The sequence below is a fragment of the Meleagris gallopavo genome, chromosome 10, assembly GCF_000146605.3.
Source record: "Meleagris gallopavo isolate NT-WF06-2002-E0010 breed Aviagen turkey brand Nicholas breeding stock chromosome 10, Turkey_5.1, whole genome shotgun sequence".
In the NCBI taxonomy this organism is placed as follows: domain Eukaryota; kingdom Metazoa; phylum Chordata; class Aves; order Galliformes; family Phasianidae; genus Meleagris; species Meleagris gallopavo.
The window spans coordinates 19,782,055-19,802,946 of NC_015020.2; the positions used below are offsets into that span (position 1 = coordinate 19,782,055).

At 43.2% G+C, this 20,892-nt stretch overlaps 2 protein-coding genes across 2 annotated transcripts; one reads left to right on the forward strand and one right to left on the reverse strand.

Annotated features, from left to right (window-relative positions):
• Positions 1–2: 2 nt before the first annotated feature.
• On the forward strand, positions 3–10,588 carry USP1 (ubiquitin specific peptidase 1; the record flags this gene model as incomplete). Its single annotated transcript, XM_010716046.3, has 8 exons — positions 3–106; positions 945–1,068; positions 1,419–1,526; positions 1,984–2,144; positions 2,667–3,385; positions 4,093–4,263; positions 5,337–5,538; positions 8,988–10,588. Coding segments are annotated over 8 exons (2,322 nt in total), but the record flags the coding sequence as incomplete, so codon positions are not given.
• Positions 10,589–12,559: 1,971 nt separating this feature from the next.
• LOC104912421 (dedicator of cytokinesis protein 7-like) lies at positions 12,560–18,443 on the reverse strand. Its single transcript, XM_010716047.3, has 7 exons — positions 18,174–18,443; positions 17,167–17,256; positions 16,216–16,452; positions 15,671–15,814; positions 14,705–14,811; positions 13,555–13,722; positions 12,560–13,079 (listed from the first exon to the last, which is right to left on the reverse strand). Exons 1-7 carry the CDS (start codon positions 18,294–18,296, stop codon positions 13,037–13,039), a joined length of 912 nt encoding a protein of 303 aa, XP_010714349.1. The 5' UTR covers positions 18,297–18,443; the 3' UTR covers positions 12,560–13,036.
• Positions 18,444–20,892: the final 2,449 nt, after the last annotated feature.

Sequence of the window (20,892 nt, forward strand, 5' to 3'; positions counted from 1 at the left end):
GGCTGTCGCTGAAGCTTTTCCAGAAGAAAGAGGCGAAGAGAGCGCTGGATTTCACCGAGCCGCCGGAGAATGAGCAGAAGTGCGCGGAGCTCCGCGGCGCAGAGATGTACGTAGGGGTGCGGGTGCTGCCCGTTGGGATCCCGCTCTGTGCCTGCTGCCGTTTCCCTCTTTCCCGGCCGAGGTTGCGGTGCCGCGAGCGTTCCGTTGGCACAAAGTTGTGGTGCTGAAAGAAAGTTCTCTTCTTTCGATCGGGCGGTCGTGCCGAGTTAGTTAAAGCGTGTTAAAATGCAGCTCGTGGTCTTAGTGAAAGGCTATTGGGCCTTCGGGCTGCTCCCGGCGTGGCTGGAAGCGGCAGTCCCTGCTGCCACACAGCGGGCTTCCCGGCCCTCAGCACCTGTCGGCTGTGTTCAGCACAGCCGGGGGGAAGTTCCACCGGGGAGAGGAGAAATGGCCCGATTATAGCGAGGTATGGTGGTGAAGGCTTTAAAGCCCGGCTCTGTTGTGATAGCAGAGGGTCGTTGGTTTGGTTATTCAGCTGTTTATCCTCTTGGTATGCGTCCGGTAATGAAGCGTTGTGGATTTGGAGCAATAGGAAATAAATAGTGGATGCTTTTTCTTGATGCTGTTTTAGGAATGAATGAAGAGTGTACAAAAGTAGTTGAAAGAGATCTTAGCTGAGTCGTTCGGTCAGGCTGGTGGGCTATTTTGCAGGGCAGGCATTGGAAGTGCATGCAGTAGTAAGTACGTGTTCCTGTCAGGCTGTCTGCAGGTTGCTAGAGGAGCCCCAAGGAGACTCAGAAACACTGTGGCAGTTTTCATCTGGGTGTTAATCATTAATTCTGTAGGCTGTGTCCTTATCTTCCGTGACCTACGTGGTAGAGGCTAGGAGAGTTGTGTGTGCATGCCAGGCAGATCTCTTATGCTTTGTTTTCTCTGTTTGACAGTGACCAGGTTGTTCCTGCAGCACAGCCTCCCTCGCTTGTCAGTTGTGAGAAGAAGGACAACATGTTGCCTTTTGTGGGCTTGAATAATCTTGGCAACACCTGCTACCTTAACAGCGTTCTTCAGGTAAGATCACATTCAGGGGCCTCAAAAGAATCACATTGTTCTGCTTTAGTGCAAGTGGATGGGTTTCCTAGTCTGACATTATAGAGGAGATGTGCGGATGTTGTACAAAGGGAATCTAATTACAGCGAGGGGAAGAAAAGTGATACCACAGGAAGTGTGTGCATCATAGATTGCTGTGATTGAGTCATCTGTCAGTTTACATACTTGGGCCACCTCCCTGCCATGAGTAATCCCATGCACTGTTCCATCATTGGGAGATACGGATCTGGCTGGGTCCCCTAAGCATGGAGATGTAACGTTGAATAACTGGGTTTACCAATTGTTGTCTTGTTTTCCACTGTTGCTTTTAGGTATTATATTTTTGTCCTGGTTTTAAAACGGGAATCAAGCATTTATATAATATCATTTCAAAGAAGAAAGAATCGTTGAAGGATGAAGGAGAGCTAAAAGCAGAAAAGGTAATACATCTCCATACACCTTCATTTCCTTGTAACAGTGCAGGTGAGGCTGTGTGCCAGGAAGGTTCTCAAAACGGAACTGTTTTCTTCTGCTCTTAAGAAGTTGGGCAGTGTTGTTTTCTGTACTATTTCAAGTAAAAATAGGATTGAGTAGTTTTGAACGTGTGTTCAAAGCATCTGTAAACCTGTAAGCACAAGCTGAACTGGTTTAATTTCTGTTAAACTTACTATACCTTATGTCTGCGGGCAAAAATAGTTCAGGCTTTTAAAGTTCATACTGTGGCTTTCATGTTTCTTTTCTGCTGTCAAAAGAGCGATGTATTGATCTAAACTCACCTGTTTCCCATTGTGGGGAAAAAAGAAATCTGTCAAGTGTTTGTTGGATAACTAAGTGGGGGCTACTTGTCTTAACTGCTTGTTACAGACAAAGATGCACGTGTCTTCATTCTTATTGCAGGGAAATTGTAAAGAAGATCCACTGGCAAGTTATGAACTGATCTGCAGTTTGCACTCGTTGATTCTTTCTGTTGAACAGCTTCAAGCCAGCTTTCTTTTAAACCCAGAGAAATACACTGATGAACTTGCTACTCAGCCACGAAGGCTGCTGAACACCCTTAGGTACAAATTATCTTAAACAAACACCAAATCTTCACCTAAAGTTTTGGCATCATTATAACTGTACAATACAGCAGTAGAGAACGCAGGGGGGGAAGGGATTAGATAATTGTAGATTTGGGACATTGTTATGTGATTATACAAAGGAAGTTCTACATTTGAAAGGGGGATGTTTGTGATTATTGCTGCCTCTATGGTATCATAAGTTTGGAAGTAAGTTTAGATTTTGTAGAAATAGAATTGAAACCCAGCAGTAGATTTTAAGCAGTACTTCCTCTGAAGTATTTAAGCATTCTCATTGACTTGAGAAGTACCACTGCTGGATTGCAACTGAATGCATGTTTAAATGCCCTCTGTGTAAGGCTCTAACTGCCTCCCTGTGGGTATTTGTGACAGAAAGGGCTTCTCTTCAGGTGCAGAGAGGATCCCCCTCTGCTTTTATAGCTAAGCTTTCCTAATTTAAGTCTCTGGCTACGTTTTCTAGTAAAGATCAGCTCATCTTTAGTGCTTATTTACCTTTAATAGAGAACTCAACCCTATGTACGAAGGCTACTTGCAGCACGATGCCCAGGAAGTTCTGCAGTGCATCCTTGGTAATATTCAAGAAACATGTCAGCTACTGAAGAAGGAAGAACTGAATAAACTGCCCTTGGAAGAGCCCAAAGCTAAAGTGGAGGAAAAAATTAATCAAAGTTCCGAGAGCAATGGAACTGGCCACTCTGCCGAGGAGGAGGAGAACACACCAAGTAGCCATGTGGGAGAGATAGCTGAAGATAAGCTGCCCAAAGGAAATGGGAAAAGAAAAAGCGATGCTGAAGGTGGCAACGCAAAGAAAAAGTCCAAAGTATCGAAAGAACAAATTGCAGCAGAAGAAAATCAAAGACAAACCAGGTCAAAGAGGAAGGCAACGGGAGAAAAGCTAGAGAATCAAACTGATGCCATTGCCAAGTGTTCCGCCGAGAACGAGAGCGCAAAGCCAACACAGAAGAAGTCACGACTTAAATTAAACTGGTTAAAATCCTCATGCAAACAGCCAAGTATTCTGTCCAAATTTTATAGTCTGGGGAAGTTAACCACAAATTTGGGATCCAAAGACCCAGTGAAAGAGTACGATGACTGTGAGCTTGAAGAGTCAACTGCCAAGTGTGAAAATGGTAACGATATTAAAGAAGATGGTCACGAACCAACATCTCCTGTGGAAAGCCATAATGAAAAAGGAACTGAAAAAGAACCAAAAAAGGAAGGTTGGTGAACAAGTGAATGGGCTTAAAATTAGTATGGTTAGGAAATTACTATGCACTGGAAGTCAATCTTCAGATTGCATTGCAAGCAGAGCTCTCTAAGCATGGAGTTACATTTTCAGGAATTGAAAAATATTTTTATGAATTTATGTTTGCATGTTTGTAACTTTCATTTTATACGTTTTATACCTTGAGTTGTTTAGCTTAGATTATAAAAGGTCTCTTTCTCACATCGTGTAATTGCTGTTCAACATAAAAATATTGCCAGGTTTATATTCTCATTAATGACTGTCATCTCTAGAAAGAGGAAGGGAATTAAAAATGTGAAAGAATGTTATTTAAAGGAGAAAACAAAATGAAATCCTACGGGCTATGGATTTGTGTCCTTACAAGCAGTATTCTCTCTGTAGCTCCCTATTGTAGGATGTATGCTAAGTGGCTGACAGGTATGGATTTTTTTAGTGTCAATAAGAGAACACAACTCTTGAGGGAAGGGGTGCAGTAGGGCTTTAAGGTTCCTTCCAGCTCAGCTGTCCTGTGATTCCATGATGATTCTCTGATACTGTGAAAACCACACATGATAAGCAGCATTTTGGAATCCCTAAGGCACTGTGTCTGTAACACTCGATTTGCCATGAAGAATAGCCAGGTTTTTAGTATCTTTTGAATAAAACACAAGTTGGTAAGTGATCGGCATATACTTTCTCTAGGTACAGAGTTGGCTGTTTTTGAACTAGTGGAGAAATTGTTCCAGGGCCAGTTAGTACTGAGAACACGATGCTTGGAGTGCGAGTGCTTTACAGAAAGAAGAGAGGACTTTCAGGACATCAGTGTTCCAGTGCAAGAAGATGAACTTTCTAAAACTGAAGAAAGTTCTGAAAGTAAGTAACTATCAAAAGGGGGATTTGTGTCTCTGCTTCAGATAGCTGTAGAGGGAGGACAGTGCCGTGTTTATCAAGGAACACTGCTCTTGTTTTTGCTGGTTAACACTAGCGGTTGTTCTCTTATCTCTTGTCCTGATTAACTTCTGACTTTGCAAACACAGCACTGATAATGTAGGTGGATCCAGACAGTATTAAAGTTGCCTCAGGTCTCGATAGGTAACAGGCATCTTACAGTCCTTACGTATGTGTTTTCCTGCTTATAAACAGGTATTTACTTTTTATCTGGGTCTGCCCTTCCCTGATAAAAGACTACTTTAAACTGAAGGAGAAGTGGAAGAAATATTTGCATTTTTCTTAAAATAAATGAAATTTACTTCAGGAATTGATATTTTTCATTACTTCTGGACTGTTGTTGCCTTAACACTGTGGGAAATGTCCCCTGGTGTGTTCCACAGCTGGTAGTGATCCATACTTAGTTTTAAGATAAGCAGTAAGTGCGGCTGCAGTACGTTGTGATGTTCTGAATTCTAAATAAATCACCTGTAGTCCTCATGGACTTGATTCGGAGCAGCTCCCACTCTTTTTGCCTTCCCCATTTTGCTGTGGGACTGTTGAGTTAAATACACTGGTAGCGTCCACATGGAAAATGCAACCGATGGCAGAGGTGACCTCATTAATGGGGAGGCTGTCAGGGGGATGAGATGCAACAGACGGAAGGGAGCTGCCTGATTATTTTGGAAGCTTGCTGTAGGGAATAAAATCCTGGTCTCAAACACGTGCCTTATTTCTAGAACCAGCAGTGGGATCAGTACACACAACCTGAAGGCAAGCTTTGGGAAGCCTGTATGTTATAAGTAAGAGTATCCACTAAGTGGTGTTTGCATCCTTTCCTGAAATGACTGGGAGAGCTGAATGCACTTTGTTTCACACGTACTGGGGATTCTTTACATGTTGTTAGCAGTTCTTGAACACATCAGAACTTGATGCCATCTTGTTTTGGTTTTATTCTGGTGGGATTCCTTGGAAATGTAAATAATAGCGTTTCTGTGAATGTAATGATTCTCTTTCAGTTTCTCCAGAGCCAAAAACAGAGATGAAGACTCTGAAGTGGGCAATTTCACAGTTTGCATCCGTGGAAAGGATTGTGGGAGAGGATAAATACTTCTGCGAGAACTGTCATCATTACACAGAAGCAGAGCGCAGCCTTTTATTTGATAAAATGCCTGAAGTTATAACAATTCATTTGAAGTGCTTTGCTGCTAGTGGCTTAGAGTGAGTATGCCAATACACTCTATTACTAAACTGTGCTGTGGAAAGAGAAATCATGTACTGGAGTTGTATAGGACCTTTGGCACTTGACACATAGCAGATAGGAGTTCACTGATTAGCCACAGGGCGCTTTAGAACAAGTACTACTAACTGAGGTCAACATCAACGTGGTCTGTGAAATAGCTTCATATAATACTTGAAAATGTAGTTACTTTATAGTTACTTTTAACAGGTGGTTTATTATGATTTGTTGAAAGTGGAATTAGTAGCGGTGGTTAGGAGTATCTTTCTGACAAAGTAGAAGAAAACTTGATCTGTATAAGGGCTCCTACCCTTTCTTCCCACAATTTCAGGATTGTAACATAGAATGTAGGTGGTTTAGTGTTGTAACACTCTCACAACAAGCAGAACAGAACTAGGCAATTCAGTTGTGCACCTGTTAGAATGTGTCACGTTGCTACCGAGTAGCCTTTGATGCCAGATGGAGTGGCTGTGTGATGAGGTTATTCAAAAAATACAACTCAAGATGCCCATCTGAGAGAAAACCTGGCTGTTCTCTTCACCTTGTTCCTACATCTGCTGCTGTGCTTCTATGAGAAGTACCTGGAGCTTGCAGGTTCCCTAGCAGCATGCTGAGTTGCTTACCTCTCCTGTCCTGGCAGCCTTCAAATCCTTGCTTCAGAAGTCCAAGACCTGTATGCAGTCTCTTGTGGTCTTCTTCCTGTGCCCTTTGACTCATGTCCTGCATTTCCAGCCAAGCGCTGGCAGCCAGAGGTTAAGGAAGTCAGAGTGGACAATCAGACACAGTCCTGGAGACAGTGATGAAGCTGAAACTGTAGAAGATTGCTTCTTGGTTTTTGGCTTGGACATTTTACTCTGGACAAAACAGTGGCATTTCTGAGCATCTTGATTTGGATTAATAAAGCACAGCTGCAAATCAGGTGGGAAAGAGCCAAGGATAGTAAATAAAAACACTGGCTTCCTCTGCAGCACATGAAGTTACTGCTGTTACAGTGTATTTGGAATTGTAAGCTTTCATGGAGCATGCCCAAGTTTGCTTAGGTAACTGGTGATGTTTATTGTAACAAATACTGGTTTTCCCAGATGAGACTGCAGTAGTCTGTCCTACAAGTAGTAACAAACTCTTCTTGCCTTAAACTAACATTCTTAAACTGAGAATGTTCACATAACTGTTCTCTGTTGGAAAACCTCGTCTGCTTCTCAGTTGTGCTCTACTGAGTTTCAGGACAGCTGAGTTTTAAATAAGAAATGAAACAGAAAGCGCTGATAATGTAAATGTTTGCTGTTGGTAGGGCTTTGCTCCCTTTTCTAGAGGGTGGTTTGCAAAGTGATTCTTTAACAATAAAGCAGCCACTGTGAAAATGTGCTAGCCTGGGGCTGAGTAATTGTTTGGGGAGGGTGGGGAGGGAAAACACTGGGGCTGGCTGCAAACAGACCTGTGCTCAGAAGAGAGCCATGAAGTGAGAGTAGCAGGCTTTAACAGGTGATTCATTGATTGGTTTCTCTCTTTTACTAACGTCTCACCCTAAGGTTTTCTAGTTGCACTTGCTAATTAGCAAAAGCAATGCTGATACCATTATGAATCCGTATTTGGGTTGTCCAATGTCTTGTGGATTAGGATAGTTGCAATAAGATGGCTTAGGCCTTCAAGGTCTGGGATAATGTGAGGCATTAATTATCAACACAGTGAGAGAAATTCCACTAATTCATGGCTCCAAAAGGTGGAGTTGCAAAGTTGCTTTTGTTGTGTATGAGCCAGAGGAGGCAGGGCACTTGGCACACCATTCTTGTCTCAGATTCTGATTAAGAAGATCAAAAGCTAATGTGAAAAGCTAATGTGAAAAGATCTTCTCTCTTATTTGCTCCTCTTCAGTTTTTTCTGATGCTGGATCTTGTCCAGAAGAAAGGTAAAGCCTGCTTGCTAATGCTTTAGGTTAAAGTGATTGTCCTGTGAGCTTGAGTGAATCTGCATTTCTGATCTAGAGCATCTGTAAGCGATTCCTGTTCTTTGACTCCTCTGAATACCTCTTCCTGCCTTTCAGAAGACTTACACTGTATTATTTCTGATGATACACCCTTCTCTGTTTCGGTGTGGTGAAATGTTCATGGTGAGCCTACACCTAAAATGAGGAGGGATTGGAATTGATCAGACTCGAGTGATCAAGCACATCTGTGCACGTCTACATGCATTTGTGTGCACAAGGGGTTATGGTGGTGAACATCAGCAAAACAGTTAAAAGCACAGCAGAATCAAGGTCAAACCCTGTAAAACAAAAGTAATGTCCTGTGACTTCAGTATTTATGTCCTATGTTTTCCTGGGATTAAAAGTAGCTATCATGCCTGCTGTAGGGGGCCTGCTTTGCAGAGGGGTTGGACTGGATGATCTCTGGAGATCCCAGCCCCTACAATTCTGTGATTATCTTTTCTTACGGTAAAGTGTAGGTTGGATAACTGTAATTATAACTCTTTAGAAGCTCAGTTTTGGTTTGTCTGCATTCTGCACTCTTCTTCCCTATAAAATCTTTACAGCTGAGAAAGACTGAATCTACTGGGACACCAGCATTAAATAAAGAGGTTAATTATGTTGGGCTGATGCAATATGTAAATCACGTAAGCTCAGGTTATATGCAGTAACGCAAAAGAGGTGATGAAGTTCCAACACTTTCTTTCCAAACTCTTCAAAGTTCTTTATTACAATGAAAGGACTTAAAACTTTTCTCATTGTGTATTTGTGAACTGTGAACAAATGCTCAGTAGTTGTGGAATACAAGATGCTTTACCCAACTAAATCAGGTAGAATTGTTTAAAGAAGCTGATTAAGGTAAGGCAGTTAATGAGGGATTCCTGGCAATAAGTTACTAACTTAATAATCCTTAGAAAACTGTCATTTGTATTTACTATAGTAAAAACTCAGTCTTTGAGTGACATTTAAGCTACCTGAAAGGAATAAAAAATGTATTCTTTTATTATTATCTTTTTCCATAAACATGTGGGAGGAAGCCAAGCAACTTGCTCTCTCTGTCCCTTGGATGTTAGAATGAATGTTCTCTGATCAGCAGCTCAATGTCTGCAAAGAAATACAATCCCAGAAGCGTGGATGATAACCAAGCAATGAAGAGCTCGCTTTTCACTACTGGATGCTTATTGTAGCGGATAGTTCTCACAAAGGGCGTCTCTTATGTAGTGAAAATACACAGCTATGGAGCTGTCAGGTTTAACAATATCCTTACTTGTAAAAATGCCTTCAGTGAACAGGGCTGCCTAGGACAGATGCTTATGATAAACAGGTAGAAATGCGAGCAGCTTCTCTCCTTCAGTTCTGCTGTATATCTTTGGTTTAAGAAAGCAGACTCGATGCCTGGGGCACTTTAAGCTGTACATGCTGTGTGCTGAAAGCAGCAAGGGGTCTAACTTTGTTTTTCTTCTGCAGGTTTGATTGCTATGGTGGACTATCGAAGATAAACACTCCCTTACTGACGCCACTTAAACTGTCGCTGGAAGAATGGAGCACGAAGCCAACCAATGACACCTATGGGTTATTTGCAGTGGTGATGCACAGTGGCATCACAATTAGCAGCGGACACTACACAGCTTCTGTCAAAATCACAGATCTCAACAGCCTGGAGTTAGACAAGGGAAACTTCATCACTGCCCAAATGTGCGAAACGATTAAACCAGAACCACTGAATGAGGAGGAAGCAAGAACTGTTGCTGAAGACTACGACAACGGTGAAGTCTCTTTTAGAGTCAATGGCAATGCACAGCCAGGTAAAGTTCTGAACAAAAAGAACATGGAAGCTGTCGGACTTCTTGGGGGACAGAAGAGCAAGTCTGACTGTGACCTGTACACCAACAGACCAGCAAACAGCGAGAAGGTTCTCAATGTAGTTACTGAGAACAGAAATCCCGAGTCTGGCCCTGCTAATGGAAGTGTGGAGTGCAGCACTGAACACGGCGATCAGAACGGGGTTGCTTTCAGTGGACTGGAAAACAAAGCTTTGTATGTCCTGCAGAGCCTGAAAGAGTACGAAGGGAAATGGTTGCTTTTCGATGATTCTGAAGTGAAAGTTACAGAGGAAAAGGACTTCCTGAATTCTCTTTCTCCCACGTCAGCATCTACATCAACTCCTTACCTACTGTTTTATAAGAAAATTGTAGAGTGATACTGTATTTCGACTGTAAATAATAAGGACTCGCATACACCTGTTGTCTGGTTTGCATCAGGACTACCTGGAAGAAACAGACGTTTGTTTTTGAAGCTACTGGATCCTACATTTCTGCTCTCTGCATTCTGTGTAAGTGGCTCAACTTGAATTCATAAACCATGACATAGAACTTACTTAACTCACCTAGTAACTTTTATGCTGGAGAATAGTGATATTACCTTTTAGAAATACCAATTTGTATAGCTCCTAAACGATGCCTACAATACACAGTAGTGGGGTTTTAACACAGCTCTAGTTCTCAGACATGCCTCTTGTATTATTAGCTTTTTTTTAATAAAAGTTATTTGTATTCACATTCTGGACTAAATGTATATTAACTAGCAAGTTTCATCAGAAGTTGTGTATTTTTGTAACTTGGGAAGTAATACTTCATATATAGTCTTTGAGTAATCTATGTGGTTTACTGACAAAATGCTCCTTACCCAATTCTAATACTGCTTTGTGCATCGCCAAGCACAAGAAAAGTTTTCACTTTAAAAAAAAAAGAGAATTGAACTTAACAGAAATGTTTGAGTGGTCTAATTTACATCTTGTTGCATTGATGTTAAATGGGCAAAGTGTGTAAATAGGTGTGATTAATAATACTTTGAAACAGAGAGTATGTAGTGTAATTAAAATACTTTTGTACTTCTTAAGAAGAAAGTCCTTTAATATGCATATCTGTTTGGGTGGATTTGGAGTTTAGTGGTGAACATATAACAGTTAATTTGTACTTGGAGCTCACTGGAAGGTGGGAAAATGAAAACATTTGGCTTGATGCTTTGTTGAGAATGTATATATGAAATAAAAAAAGAACAATCTGGTATGCATTGGAGGTGACTAGATCAGACTTGTGTGTTGGGACAGGAAAGAGGGGACGTGGTTGGGCATCATTACCAACAAAAAGGCTGAGAAATTATTTGTCTTAATGAAATAGATGATGAGGGAGTGCTTTATAAAAAGAGCATGCCTTGCTGTTATCTGGTTCTTGTATAGCATGCCCTGCTGGGAAAGAACTTAGTGACTAGAAGTAAGGTTTGGAGGCAAGGGGTAGAGAAATAAGGTGGTTGTGAAAAGAAATGACATGTTTGACACAAAGTAGTAGAGATTAAACAATCCCAAGTCACATATTGGATGCTAACGAGGTTAAGCAGTATCCTGTAAGTTGCAGAGAACTAAAAACTGTATGGCATGAGATGTGTTAGTGTCGCTTCTGCATGTAAGGAATGACATGAAGTGCTGCTGCAGAGACAGACAAGGGAAGATGCACAACATATGAGTATGCCCTGGTTTTTAGGGTATGTTTAAGCTTTTTCAAATACAAGATAACTAACTTACAAGGAAAGCCCTAGAACCCTGCACCTAGCTTATTCTCCAGTACCTTGTTCTTTGACAATCTTTTATTATACTGTACTATAAACACTGAGATAACTCATAAAAGTCATATTGGTGTGTCTGTTCTGATAGACCTCTGCTTTTTGTGCAGGCCTTGATTTAGAGTTATGCAGCAAGGAAACTTGTGCTTCCAATAGGAAACTGCAGTAAGGGCTGGACTCAACTTGCAGCCTCTCACCTCCTGCTGAACAGCTGCCTGGTAATTACTGCAGAGATGAATTACAAATGCCACGAGACACTGTAACCATACCAAATAATTTCATTGTCTAAAATGAGTATCCACATTAAAGAGAATACCAAAATAGAACTGAAAGCTTACCTTGCCTGCTATATATTGTTCCTGACTGCAATGTGGGGTTTGCTGAATTTCAGCCTGAAAATAAAAGTTATGTTTTTCCTCACCCAACTGTAGGAACAGGCATAATGACATACATAGAAAAGGGTCTTTTGTTGTTGCTGGGATTTATTCAAAGAAAGCATTTACTTTCTACCCTTCCTGAACAGTTAACTTGGCCCAATGGCTGCTGTCCTATATTAAATGTGGCCCCAAAGACACTCCACCAGCACCTTGGGAATGTGCATGGCAGAAGCCAACAGAAAATCCATCTCAGGCTTCAAGCTCATACAATTAGGAAATGGTGATTGTATAATTGTGTTTGCAACTTTAAGGGCTCCTGTCTAAAAGTTACATATATATATTTTTTCTTGTTATTCTTATCAGCATAGCAATATTTTCACCTACGCATACATATTTCTGTTTGCCTATTTAGTTGTTTATGTAGAGTGAGCGAGCTGGAGTTAACCACAAGCCCTGCCTCCCAAGGGACCTGGTTCAATGCAGAGAGGAAAAAAGACAAAGGTTGTAGGGTTGGTTCCAACTTTGACATCGGTTTCCTTGAAGTTCTGTGTTCACCACCAAAATCACTGCCTTAAAACAGATCTTTTCATCTCATAATTAACAACACGACGACTGCTGTCTATGTATGCTCGTGACTCACTTCATCTACTTTATCATTTTGTTCTTGTCTTCCCCCCCCCCTAGAAATTAGTTTTTAAACTGAAAAAGGGCCAGAAGAAGGAAGTTGCTAAGTTGAACTGCACACTGACACGACACCAGGTTACTGTAGTTGGACTTCTAGTTGGTGTATGCAGTGATGGTGCTGGAATTCTCCTTCACTGCTACCAAGAGAGATGCAGCACCAACAAGGCGGGCCTTGATTCTGCTGATGGTGACAGATGGAATTATTTCCCTTAGCATCAGTTTGTATTCAGTCACAAAGGAGGAAGGGCAGGAACAGTAGAACAATCACAGCTTGGAAAAGAAGTGTTAATAAAGACTTACCTTGTTCTGAAACGCTTCCCCAAGGATGGTGAGCTCTGAAGTCCAATTCAGCACAGGGAATTAAAGTGTAAACATTCACATATTTAATAGTACCATCAAAATAACCATCATCACTACATTAAAAACTTCAAAAATGCATTTGCGTATGGTCCTAATATAAATTAAATATATGAACTAAAAGTAAATAAATTTAACATTAGAGAATGCTATAAATAAAGGTAAATGCGTTAAGTGTACCTTTGAGTCATAAAAATGCCTTAAAAAACAGGTAACTTTACAGCTTATCACCAATACTCTGGATACCACTTTGATTTTTTTCTCAAACATGGATAAAGTAAGTCTACATTTGACAATTCAAAATGATTTTTTTTTTGGCCACTGAACACTCTGATGGAGGAGGAGGTGTGTGGGAAGTCCAGGATGAAGTCCAAGTTTTATTTCACAATAAAACTTCTTTGATTCCCAGCGCTGATAACAAGGCTCTTTCTTTTCAAAACCTTACTTTTAAGTGCTTTTTTATTTTGGTTTTTAACTCGTTTAGATATCCATTTTGCGAAGGCTCATCCTGCTGAAGGAGTCTCTGAGGGAGAGAAAACACAACGATGAGCTTGTGTTTTTCAGGGTCAAATAAGAAGCCTCTTCAGATAAGAGATTCTGTACATAATTTCCAGTGTTTTCTACAGGAGAAGCAGCACAAACCCCCTGCCCTCCTTAAAGATTTGCTTGGAATATCCCTATCACACTCTTTTTTTATTTCTCTTTTTGCAACACTTCTTTATCTTCCCCGTTGCTCTTTTTCTCTGACCAACACTTCCATGAGAAGCTCAGAACCAGGGCTGTGTTCTCCTAAGCCAAGTGAGGAACAAAAGGGACCATAGCAAACACCACCTACCAGAACTGCTGGGAAAGGGATGTGCTCTGAGCTCAGGAAAGAAGGGGAAAAGGGACGGACTCAGCCAGAAGCCTCACATTAAGAACAGGTTTCACAAGAAGGTCAAACGCCCCCTCTTTACACCCTCCTTATCTCTGCAGGAAAAGTAAAAGCAAATATCCACCTGTGGCACGTGACTGGCAACACGGCCTTATACAACTGCGGGATCTTCCTGTTTATCAAAGGCTGCAGGGCTTCCTTTAGGCGGTGGTAATTCCGCTCCAGCTCCCGCTGATATTCCTTTTGGTCCGGGCCGATCAAGCTCTTGTTCTTGCGCAGAGCATCCTCACATCTGGAAAACAAAAGCCTGTGAAACTTGGGCACGTAAAAAAGGACAGATTTGTTAATTTAATAACACAACAGCTTTCGTTCTCTACTTCTGGGATGACACACGGTATCCTTTTCTATCTCGTCTTTTGGGGAATAAAGACTCAGCTAAAGCAGCTGACCTCCGTGGGGAAAGGAGAGGGTGTCACGTTTCCAGTTTCCACTTCCAGAGTGGAAACTCAGTTTTTATTTCTGTTTTGCTCTCCAATCACATTTATCTTTGCTGAAGAGAAATTAAATGCCCATCTCCACACAGCACTTCCAGTCCAAGATTTAAAGATCCACTGCTGAAGACAGACCTATGAGATGTTCATTGAAACTCTTCTACTGGGAAAGACGTGATTTAAACGAAGGGAATGAAAAGACCTCTAACATCACCACCACCTATTATATACGGAAAAACTACATTGCCACTGACCTTTTTGCCCTGAACACTTGAATTTCAATACGTATTCTTTTAATTCTTCAGTGCTTACAAAAGATACTGGCTTAAGACTGCAGTTTGCATTACTCAAGAGGAAAGTACAGCAGCCAGTACAGTTCCTTGAGAGAATTCTGCCAGCGTACTTCCACGTGGCTTGGACAAATTCACATCAGAAGGAAATCAGAGCTCCTGGCCCTGCCAACCTGTGAGTTCATTCGTGCCAGTGTGGCTAGCTGTGTTCTGAAATGGGAACGCTTGGTCACGACTGAGCTGTGATCACTAATTCCTTCCCAATATACAGCAAAGCCAAATGACTTCAGCACTTGACCTGATGGAAGTCATGGACCAGCAGCACCAGAGAAACAGGGAGCCAAGTGGGAAGCTGAGGAATACAGCTGCGTATGGAAACCAGACAGATGGTTACAACACAAGCACTCCTCTCCCAGACAGCCCCTGTGTTGGTGCTCCTGCCTGCTGCAGCAGTAATAAAGGCACCTGGCAGCTGGAAGACAACACTCCATACCTTTTCGTGAAGTCTTTGAAACAGAGCCGTAGCTTGTTATGATGCCTGAAGAGCTTTGGGTCGTTGGGTATTTCAGATAAGAAAACTTGTGCAACTTCTAATGGTCCCTTTAGGAGCAGAGAGAAAAAGTAAGTTTCTCAGCACTGTCACATCCACTCACTGGAGAAACTTCTTGCACATAGAAACACGTGTAAAATGCAACATTATTTCCTCGCAGCATGCTTCTTGAAGAATTGCAGCTGGTAGATCTGGCATCAATCACCAGACATCATGACTGCTGCATGGCTTTCAGGCATTTGTAAAAATAAAACTCCGCTTTTGGAAAAACGGGGTGAGAATGTGTGCAGATTCTGCATTTGTTTTCCCTTACAATGTATCTTGACAAACTCTGCAGAACTGACAACTAAGTTTAAACAATGCAGATGGAACCAAGTCCTTGCCAGCACTGTGAACTCAGCCCAGAACTTGACACTCCAGTCGTGTTTTTCCCAGCTTGTTCCTTAGAGGAGGTTTACTCATATTCACTCAATTTTTCCTCCATGTTTCTCCACTCTTAGCTTCACTTTCCACTTTGTTCAAAAACCACAGCAGGACACAACCCTAGTTCCAAACACCAGTCCAGCTAACCGAAGGTGAAGCAATAAAATCTCATGTTTTCCTTTAAATAAGGGAAGGAGAAGCAGTCAGAAGTGACTGCAGATGCCAGGAAGGGACAGGGAATGAGGGAGAAGGGCTATCTCTATCTACTCAGCCACTTCCCAGATCTAACCATGTTTTAAGGACTCTTCCTCAAATTGCAAAGTTACCCAGAGCAGCTGGTCTAGACCCACCAGTGATCTTGAACATATTCCATACACTGAATGGTAAAAAACCCCACAGTAATTTGGAAATAAGGCCCAATGCCAACCATCCCTGAACAGAGTGATACACAACCCCACTGTCTCCAATTCAGAAAGTGGTTCTCACCTGATTCACTGTGGTACCTACTGATCCCTGTAGCACCATCTGCAGCATCTTTGGGTCTGCAGGGTCTTGGTGAGTTGCAAAAGCTAATTCTTGTGTTTTCTTCTGCATGTCCTCTATGGCAACTTCAATGGGTGTCAAAATGATCTAAGGAAGCAGCCAGAACACAGGACACTTGTTAGGGTGGAGACAAGTGGCAGAGGACACCAACAGCACAGATATTATGTGACAGTATGAAGAGATGACAAGCATTGGAACTTAATGCCCGGGGCGTGAGGTGGTCACTGTCCCTGGAGGTGTTCCAGAGCTGTGGGGTTGTGGCACTGAGGGACACAGTCAGTGGGCTGGGATTGGGCTGGATGATCTTAGAGACCTTTTCCAACCCAAGTGGTTCTACAATTCTATCCATGACTGCGTGTGGCCCTGGGGTTTAACTAAACGTACCGAGGTACATCATGCGAGTGTTTCAGCAACATCTACTTCCCTTATTGTGCAATACTTCAAAGGAGAGCCGTGGGGATGTCTGCTGGGCAAAGTGCAGGCCTCACCTCCTCTTTGTGAATGACGTTTATCCTGGTTTTGATGTAAGGGAAAGCGTGGGACGTTGTCAGGATGGTTTTACGCTTGAACTGCTCGTGCAGCTCCCCGTGAGCTCGGCCATCCAGCGTGAAGGGCGTGCAGTACATGAAGCGCCGCAGGTTGTAGTTCTTGTCAAAGTAAGTTATTCTGTCCTTCATCTCATACGTGTCAAAGTAAGGCTCCACATAGGTGATCTGGATGTAGGCCTGCAGGAAGGAATCCAGGTAAGCACGGAGATGAGACGACCTCTACTCCCTGCACTGCCATAGCCTGGTCTAACTCCTCTGCAGAACTAGGACTGCTCCTTGCCTTTACTCAGAAACGTCACACAGAAGTTGCTGGAGTGCTTGGTGACTGCTCAGCACTTTCTGGACTAGATACAGTACTCTGCCCCTCTCCTCTGAAGCTCTTCACATGAAGTGTTTCCTCCCTTTCTCTGCAGATAATGCCTTCTTCTAAACTGGAGTCTTAATTTCCTAGCCACATTCCCATTATTTCTGTTACGCCTAAAGGAGCTTAAAAGACATAGGACAAGAATGATAAAATGCTACAGCTGCAAAAAAAACAAAAAAAAAAACAACTACAGAGGCCAGTGAATGGAAAACTCCCTTCCTTCCTTGCATTTCATAGAGATTACAGAGATGGGCAAATGCGGCCTGAGTCTGCAGTGTTTCAACCTCTCGACCTTCCCTTCTGCCAAGCACACGGGACACATCACATCACACAGGACAGGAAGGAAACAGCTCATTTTGCACTCCTTTGCTGGGAAGATTTTCCCCACCTCTCTTCTCTGAGACGTTCTCTAGCTCTCTTCATGGAAACATCACCTACTTGGTGAAATCCAGGGCAAGGATTTGGCCCGCCATGTTCATGTACATTCAGGACCAGTTCTACTGCTGACTCTCTACTCATGTTCTTACCTTGTTGGGATCTAGTTTACATTTGTCCACAGGGTTTGAGTCCTTGATCACTTCAAGCACATCTTCACCAAACCGTTCTCCATAAAATCCCTACAATCAAGAGCAAATACACTGAGATACAACATCAGAGGCATCCATCAAAGATGGGGGTTGGAGAGACAAAGGCACATTCAGGGGAGGTGAAGCTCCAAATGCCTTCAAGCGCAGCTGCACCAGGGCTGAATGTGATCTGCTGAACCTAGGAGAATTCAATCAATCGCATTCCAGGGCCAACAGGAAACAAATGAGCCTAACACCCGGAAAGCCAAGAGAACTCGGGAGCCTTCCAACTGCACACACGTGCTGCAGGGCTTTGAACAGACCTCTGAGCTCGCTGTGTGTCTGTGAGCTCAACTGAAAGCTGGGGTCAATGCAGGATCTGCTTGGAAATCAGGTGCCGCGTCCGAGCGCAGCTCTGCTGGGCTGGATGAATGGGTCTGAACTCAGCTCTGTGTGCCCAGACCTCAGATAACGCTGCTGCTTTCAGTGCCATGTGACAGCAACAACAGGAGGTCAGATCTATTCCAGCAATTAAGCAGGGCCAGGGCTGAGGAACAAACTGGTGCTTACACTGGCACCCAAAACCAAGGTAGATTTATTAGAGTTGCCTTCGCTTGCTCACAGCTGAAACAAACTTCAGACACTTGAGAAACCCACTCTGGGGGCTCTGAAATTCAGCTTCTGTTAAGGGCGCTGTCTCTAGGAGAAGAGGAACATGATGCAAAGGTGAGAAAATGAGAATAAAAAGCAATGCTTTCCAACAGCTGGATTCTGAAAGCATCTCAGCCTTTTTTCAAGCCCAAGTCATCCCACTGCACCAGGCAGCTGATGAGAAAGCACTGTGAAAAGCCACAGATTCTCAAGTGATCATAGCAGGTCTGCAGCTCTCATGATTTGGGAATGACAGATGGAAAACAGACAAACTGCAGTTCACAGAGAGAACTGGAGGGCGGCCGCAATCACCTCACCTCGAGCCTATGGGAAATCTCAGCTAACTTTGTTATCGCAGGCTCCTTGTAAACAAACTCTTGCTCATCCAGGTCTCCAAACTTGGTTCCATAGAAACCGACCCTGAAGTAGGTGCCAAACATCCTCTTTCCATCCTAGGTTTGGAGAAACAAAAGGTTATTTCAGTGTGGGGACAAGAACAATCCAAGTGTGGCTGCAGGAGGGCTCCTGACGTTACGCAAACTCAAAAAGAAATTAAAAATGAACAAAGAAAAAAACAGAAAGAAAGAAAGGAAAGAAAAACACACCTGGAACTCAGCATGAACACGCTTAGCAGCAGACACCACAATGAAATTACAAACTAATGTGAGGTTATATGGATCAAGGATGACCATCAGCCCAACCCTGCAATGTCTTCTGCCACCCCAGGAGGAGCCTGAGGGCGTTGGATGTTGGGGAACAAAGGTGAGTTCCTACATTTGGGTATTACTTCAGGCCTGGCCCATAGCTGCCGACAGCCTGCAGCACGCAGGGAGGGCACAGCACACAAACACCCCCGGAGATGCCCTGCAGGGCCCCACGATCCACCCTGAGCTAACTGCAGGGTTGGGCTGATGTCGATGCCCAGGGCACTCACACACGCACACACGGGCACTGCTGGAACAGCGCACGGCCCTAGGGTTGTCACAGCCTCCTAGGGACTGACTGCCAGGATGGAGGGAGGGCCAAAGTCACTCCTGCTGAAAGCAGATGCAATTCTCTGTGTCATGTACCTGCTTCCTTTTGAGCCAGTGGTGAATTTGGCCCAGAAATGCAACAAAAAGAAGAGAAACAGAAAGATTTTTGCTGGCAAGTAACGAAGAAAATCTGATTAACAGAAAGAGGAAAAACACTTCAAAAATAAACCACACCTCTAATCTTGTTAAAACAATTCACTCCGCATGCACAAACCAGAAATGCTTTTCAGCAAGAAACTGTGAGATGTTCACCTTTACTCTCGTGAGAACACGTGTGCACAGTGCTCTGGTTTGGGTCCAGAGAGCACCTGTGGGTGTCCTGGCTGCTGCACATGAGTCTTATTTGGTATTTATTTCTTATTTTTGCTAAGGCAAAACTGATCTCCTGTGATGACGGTGAACACGATCTATGCAAGGCAAGGAGTGTAAATAAGGATATCTCAGGAGAGCTCTGAAGTACTGCCATGGTGAGGTGCTGGCCTGAAGAAGACAGTGGGCAATGCTTGTTTTTGGGGTGAAGGCTGCTGCCTGTCCCATGCTACAGAAGGTAGAGCTCAGCTGTGCCCAGCTCTGACCAGAACTGACCAGGATTTGGCCCTGTCTGTGGGATGTGAGGCTTGGGGTACGAAGCATTTGCAGAACCTGGTTCCTACAAGGTAGGAGCTGCACAGCCATCTGCACACATCACTTCTTACAGCTGGTGTACGCTTATGTTGCCATAAAAATATCAACGAAAGGGGAAGAAAATCTGTCTGTTATCAGCACTAATTAATAAGTAGTTCTGGTAGCATTTACTAAATCATAAAATAAGAGCCATGTGGGACTGGGAAGTCCAGCAGCTGGGAAGCCAGGTGAGATCCAGCTCCCAGTGCACACTCCATCACCACGAAGTTCAGCTGCACCGAATTTCCCTTATCAATCCAGTTGCTGACATTCAGTTATCATGAGGACCTCGTGGAGAAGGAGCACTGGTTGGGACAGAGCATCTCCACCACACAGCCCTGGAGCCATCAGCCATGGGCTGAGGGGTGACCTCTCCCCAGCAAGGGAAGCACCAAACCCTTTATGTTCCCCCCATCAAGGTTTTGTAAGAGTGTCTTTGGAGTGAAAGGGTCTGCAGCGGGAGGAGTGGAGCAGGAACACCTCCATCCTGTTTGTAGAGGCAGTTTCCCAGTCTGAGGCCATGTCTGGCAATCTGAGCCTGGAAACACTCCTCGGGTGAGCGAAGGCCCACAGGCTATTCCCTGCCCACTGGGGACATTCAATAGCTGTGAGCCCCATGGGATGAGGAGAGCTCAGTTTCTTGCCTGGAGTTAACAGGAGACGGCTCTGCAAACCTCACTAGCTTGAAATTTAGCTTATACCAAAGTCTCTGGAATCACAGTACCGAAATGGAAACGTGTCACTTAAAAATACTCCATGGTCTTGTTTCTGAAAAGAGCTAAAAATGCAGATACGAGGGAGAAAATATTAAAAGCATTTTATCTCCTATTATTTTTTGAAAAATAATAGGTCTTGGGGAGGAGAAGAGAATGAAGGTGAACACTGAATAGCCATCACAGAACCGGCAGAGCAGATAACAGCCATCATGACATATGAAGGTTCATGATTTGTTATTATGCATGGTAAATACCTTTCAAAATTGCTGGGAATCAAGTTTGAGTTATCTCTCGCATACACACAAAAAGCTTTGCCAACAAGATCTGAAAGAATCCAACATTGGAGTTCTGCTCTGCTTTCTCCACCAGCAGAACTGCAGCTGCTTGCAGGCAGAGCCAGCCCCAAATATGCATGAGGGAAAGTGACTCCTTCATACACACTGTGCAGAATGCAAAATCCAACCATCTCTACCAAAGAGAGCACCCTCTTTTCTTGCCCAATTTCACCCAAGGTCCTTTGCAGCATTGCCAACTATTGCAACTCTTTCAATATGCATTTTTCAATTTTTTTTGTTCCTGGAGTGCTGCTATTCGAGGCAACATCACTTTGTATGTTTTTAAAA